At 33.8% G+C, this 5,956-nt stretch overlaps 1 protein-coding gene across 5 annotated transcripts in view; it reads right to left on the bottom strand.

Moving 5' to 3' along the window:
- Nucleotides 1–4,644, bottom strand: part of LOC112502637 (D-amino-acid transaminase, chloroplastic) — a 44,484-nt gene extending 39,840 nt beyond the window's left edge. For 3 of the 5 annotated variants that reach the window (XM_025106593.1, XM_025106596.1, XM_025106597.1), the window contains exons 1-3: nt 4,361–4,644; nt 3,496–3,539; nt 3,169–3,347 (exon numbers count right to left, since the gene is read on the bottom strand). In XM_025106593.1, coding sequence (XP_024962361.1) covers nt 3,169–3,347; nt 3,496–3,539; nt 4,361–4,526 — 389 coding nt within the window. In that variant the 5' untranslated portion in view covers nt 4,527–4,644. Of the gene's footprint in view, nt 1–3,168; nt 3,348–3,495; nt 3,553–4,360 lie in introns of all 5 variants that reach the window. The other 2 variants (XM_025106594.1, XM_025106595.1) reach the window with 2 other exon arrangements.
- Between the last annotated feature and the right edge of the window lie 1,312 nt (nt 4,645–5,956).

Consider the following 5,956-nt stretch of genomic DNA (forward strand, 5'->3'; position numbering starts at 1 on the left):
CCTAGCCCAAAAGGAGCCGGCCCTAGTCTCTACCCTAGTTTCCTTGATTAGGAGATAACCCTAATTATGTTTGTCTATATATATTAATCTCATTGTACTTGTAAACGTTGTAGCACCTAAATAAAGAAAACCCTAGTTGCCCCCGTGGACTAGCACGATCAATCTGATCGTGTGAACCAAGTAAATTCTTGTGTTCTTCTCTTGTTTTTTGGGTTGTGCGTATTGCGTGTGTAACGTTTTACCTAACATAATTTTGTTGTTGTTGCAGCTTTATAGCACCCCCTTCAATGTTATTCCCACTGCAGTCAGGTATGCGCTTCTTGTTCTTTTAAGAGTTTGCCCCCATGGATTAATATAGCCAAGCTAAGATCAAATATAGCCATACCTTAGATTCATCAAACTATAAACCATGTACATCAAGATTCAGCATAGATTGATAGATTGTACAGGACCGTGGAGACATTTGCAGACATACTCTCCTATTGAGAATTCAGTTAATGTCATTAACTTATATTAGTTTTGGTTTTGAAAGGAGTCCATTATATAATATTTATATACCACAAATCAACTCACACTGTCACACACCCACCCCTTGACCTCTTGGGAGGCATAGGCTTTGGTTGCATTACATGCCTTTCATAATTCAAAGAAGTACAAGTATTAACACATTCATTATCTAGAAGTAAGTGAGTTTCAAAATCAACTTACTACTAACCTTCAGGTTCCATTCGTCTATTTTGTTTTACTACATTTTTTGTTCTCTGTTTTGTCGTCCCATGTCCAATTCTCCCCATATGATCAATCAAGTGAATTGGACCAAAAATCATATCTTCACTAATGGAAACATAAGACCTAAAGTATTGAAGCTCGACTTGTAAAATTTGAATCTAATCACAATTTTGTAGTTCTGAGAGTAAAAAGTAAATGCGTAAATGCTTCACCCATCTGAGTTACTGGAACTTCATTTGCTTCTTATTTAGAAAATCTGAATGTAATCATAATTTAGAACAAGGAACTTCTTTCTTCTTATCTTCATATATGTATTTTCTTCATTTTTAAATGTTAATTTTACTTGAGTAACCAACCTCATTCCATCGGTGCAAACACATCATTTACTTCATTGAGCATTCTCTTGGTCCATCCTCATATAATTTTAATTTTTGGACCAGGAGAATGGCTTGATGAGTTTATGAGTTGTAAAAATTGGTTTCTAATTTGTATCGCACAATTTCATAAACATTTTATTCTTATTTCTAAACTGCCTTTCTCAGCTTAATTGTATTTATAGTATACTTTTTAGATAAATAATAATTCTATTTGAGAAAGCATTTTTTCCATATTTCGCTTGTTTTTCCTATGTTCTTCATAAGGACTAGACATCTCCTATGCACACTAAGAGATTTATTCTAAGGAAACTGATAATTATGTTGACATGATTATACTATCATTCACAATAGAGCTTGATGATGTCTTCTAGGAGCAAATAATTTTTTTTTGATGCCTCCTAGTTTGTGCATTGCTAAATCAATCTATATTTCCTGTTTAAGTGCTTACCAAGTCACTTAACTTATCGTACAAACATGATAAGAACTGAAAAACCGATCACCCGTTAAGTGAGGGTGATAACTATTACCTAGTTAGTGCTTATGGGGTAAATTGTTGCATACAATGTCGTTTTTGATGGACTAAAATCTTACCTTGTAAGAGTTTAGGTAAACATCCCCTTAGCCTGATGGAATGAAAATAAAAACAATGCTCTGTCGGAAAATTTGAATATTGAATCCCATTGCTTTTGTTTGTAGACATCCCATGAAGATTGTGAAGTCCTTAAGCAATATCCATGGCAATCTTCAACCGTGTGTCCAAATTGTGAGTTTCTTTTGTTCTTAGCCTTCCAAGCCATTTTTTGAGAGAAGCATCGTCATATATTCGAAAACAAGGTATAATAGAATATTAATGCTTGCTAAAGCCATATCTCCTCTTTTGTTCCTTCCTTTTTTTATCTCCTATAATCTATATCTCTAGAAATGACTTAAAAACTAGAAAAGAGTGCAAGTCGAACTTCTAACCGGTTTCTTTGTTGTTGATCTTCTTGCCAAAGGCATTGAGTTTGCTAGAAGGGAAATTGAAGTTCTCTTTCTATGTTTCAGTTTCAGCAACGTTGGTACTTATAATTTAACTTGGTTTAAGGGGACTTACATAAATGGAAAGATTCAACTTGGATTTCTACATCTGAAATTGTCGAGAATCATTTTATAGAATGAAAGACTATGGAGGAATGCTCAACAGTTGAATTATGAGAATTAAAGCAGTAACTTGGATCAATTATTGTTGCCTTTTATATTTGGATAGTCTCCCCATGTCTCTTTCTAGGGAAAACGTGTCTTATTATCGCAATTCACATCAATATGCTTTGTCTTCTTTTACAAAATGTGTACGTAATTTATTTAACTTTGATTTTAACATTAATTTCATATAAACATAATTTCCCAGATTTACTTTTTTCACATTAGTTTTGTGCTGTTGAAAAATGTTACATCCCGCTGCATTGCGCGGGTACACAGCTAGTGTGTGTGTGTGTTTATATATATGTATATAAGTTCATGTGGTTTTAGTACTATGAAAAGCAATTATCAATTCCGTTTGACAAATCCCTCGATATATATTACATGGAGGGGGAGGGGGAGGGGGAGCAGATAAACATGATAATCAAAAAAGTTGTAGATATCATAGCATGCATTTTAAACAAAAAAACATTGTTATGATCTAGTTTTCAAATTATAACATAGAGATCCAAAAAAGAAATTACTGTAAGAAGGTTATGTCTAATGCTTTACCTCTATTGCTCTATTGATTTTGTCTTTAAGAGTAAACCACTATTAGACCATCAAGCATACAATGTTCTTGTGTCTGAAAGTCAATTTGTGCGTGCAAAGGCCCTAACATGATATTTCCTTAGATTTGCAAGGTTTAGGAAGCAAAATCTATATACATGATATTTCCTTTGCATATAGCAATAAGCCCGTTTCCAAGACTCTAACCCATTACCTCCCAAAACCTCACCATTTTCTTAGCCTATAGTGTGTATCCTTGCTTGATAGAGGAAAAAAATAAAGACAAAAGCAAGAGAAAGAAAAACATCATCCAAGGGCAAATTAAATAGCTAACCCGTCCACTATGGCCGCAGTATCAAAAACTCCATGTCCTCTATGAACCATATGATCATCCATGGGAATCACCATGGCAGCCTGATCAGTTGTTATTCCACCAAAAACGCTCGAGTACATAGCCAAATATCGTTGTGTGCTTTTGTAACTTTCTCGACTTCTCCTCAAACTTTCTATTGCCTTGATGAAATCATACCATCATTAATGAGATTCACATCTCAAATCTCAGTTTCACTTACCTTTGTTTTAAACTTATTTTAAGAAGCAAAAGAATTTGAATACAATACACGAAGCTGAATTTCTTACAGCATTCTGGGAGAGAGAGTACCTCTGAAGCAGAAAGAAGGGGAACATCATATTCACGAGTACTTTCTGCAAGCACCAACTAAAAGTCTGGTAAGTAAAATTTGGACCTCAGCAATAAAACAGGTCATCATGTCTCCCGAAATTGAAAGATTTTATTTCTACTTTATAAAATTATGAATTCTGTTATTAGCAGGTGTTTGTTATTAAACCAATACCCATTTTTTTTGTCTCTAAATCTCCTTCCTAAGCTTTTTGACTTTTGAAAATTCTTACAAACTGGGCTGTGTCTGTAATCAATTTATGCATATCTGTACTCAATAAGATTTTAGTTATAACGTGGAGCCTTTGACTTTAAAAGTCAAATAGAATTTCTCAATTTTAAAAATTGGAGTAAACAGTTGTTTTAGAATTCTAAATTCATTTGTGTTTCTTTGAAAATTCAACACCCAACATTTTTCTACCTCCATATCTTCTAACAAAGATCGATATTTTTCACTGAATTTTGAAGTTGAAAAGTAACATGTTTGACCTGCAAGTCAAACTGCAGTTGTTGTTCAAAATTGTATAGTTTCCCCTCAATTCATCAGAAACCATTAAGAAACCAGGTTTGGGCTTCGAGAATAAAAGTTGTGGTGAAAAGGGTAAGGAGGTTGATCAATTCTAATTGAAGAGAACCACTAGATCGACACTAATTACTCAATTATCGCATCAAGGGTCCAAACTCCTATTCTCACACATCCTACGTCTATGAAACTATACCTACATATACCCAAATGCAGTATCACTAACACTGACACCAATTCTATCGAATCGAATATTACATGTACATAGAAAACCAGCCAACTTTTAAAATAAACCCATGAGAATGCAAAGAAAACTCAACTTACCTTTCAATGAACTTTTTACCACATGAGATCGTCTCAGACATTTCCCACGCACCCTGGTTTGAAGATTTCTTGAATATTTCAAAGGGTTTGGTTGTTGATCGGCGACAATCAGCGGGAAAGATGGGGTTTCAGGGATTGGTTTCCCGAGATACAGAAGAACAGCCATGGAAATCAAGGAGGAGAAGATACAAAAAGTTAAAGAAATTTGTTCGAGCAGAGGCTTTACTTCGAATATGTTGCATCTTCCAATTTGATCTGAAAGAGACACGATGGGCTGCCGGCCATCGGATATATTATTAGCAACCTTAAAAAAAAAGCCGTCTGATTACACGTCTCTGTCGATATGACGCCGTCTTTTTTATAACACGTGATTTTCGTTATAAAAGAAATTCCTTATATTTTTTTGCGTTTTACTTTTAACTTAATTTATGTCTAATCACATCGTTCATACTTTAACGAATTTATAAATATAATAAAATTAATTTTATAAGTTTATTTTAAATATTCAATTAAAAACAATTTTTATAATAATATATATGATTTTTCTTCTTCTAATATGAATGTTTATTTTTAATATCATTATCTAATCTATATATCTAATAAATAACTAACTTGGTGACACGTGTTATTTTTTGGTGAGTCGGTTATCTTATTTTTCTACCTAAACTTGAATCTAGACACAATTTATATTAGTGGTTCAATTAGACTCATCTGAACGTATCTAGACACAATTTGCATTAACAAGTCTGAAGTCATTTTTCAAATTAGTTCACCTGAACTTTGAAGTTTGCCTTTTCAAACATAACTCACCCGAACTCTAGACTCTTAACTCTGAAATATTCTTTTTCAGACTTAGAAGTCTGAACTCTGAAGTCTTTTTTTAGACTTAGAAAAACAAGTCTGAAGTTTTCTTTTTCAGACTTAGAAGTTTGAACTCTGAAGTCTTCTACAATTCTGAAGAGTACAAGTCTGAAAATTCATTCTTAGAGTTAACACACCCGAATTCTGAAGTCTTCTTTTTCAGACTTAGCTCACTCGAACTCCGAAGTCTGAACTCTGAACTCTTTTTTTCAGACTTAGCTCACCCGAACTCCGAAGTCTGAACTCTAAACTATTTTTTTTCAGACTTAGAAGTATGAACTCTGATTTAATGGGATTGGTTTTATAATTCAGAGTTATTTCAAGAGTACAAGTCTGAAGAGTCATTTTTCAGAGTTTTATTTCGAGTTATTTTCAGAGTACAAGTCTGAAGAGTCATTCTTCAGAGTTAGCATCAGACTTAGCTCACCCGAACTATGTAATCTTTTTTTTCAAACGGACACCATGCAGAGCCTTTGCATAGTGCATGCAGAGCTTCTGGCTTGCCTATATAGAGATCTGAAGTCTGAAGAGTTTTACTTCACAGTAATTTCAAGAGTACAAGTCATGTAATAAACTTATCTAGACTTTGAAGATAAGTCTTAAAGACTTAGACTTGGTCTTGTAAGCAAGAGCCTCTATGGTTGTTCTGGCTTCTAGATGTCTTTGCTTCTGGTTGTTTATTTGAACCTTGGAAAATATTCCAATCTATCATAAAGGAACCAAAGAGACTCTGGT

The sequence above is a fragment of the Cynara cardunculus genome, unplaced genomic scaffold (assembly GCF_001531365.2).
Source record: "Cynara cardunculus var. scolymus isolate 2C unplaced genomic scaffold, CcrdV1 Un_Scaffold_1687, whole genome shotgun sequence".
In the NCBI taxonomy this organism is placed as follows: Eukaryota; Viridiplantae; Streptophyta; class Magnoliopsida; order Asterales; family Asteraceae; genus Cynara; species Cynara cardunculus.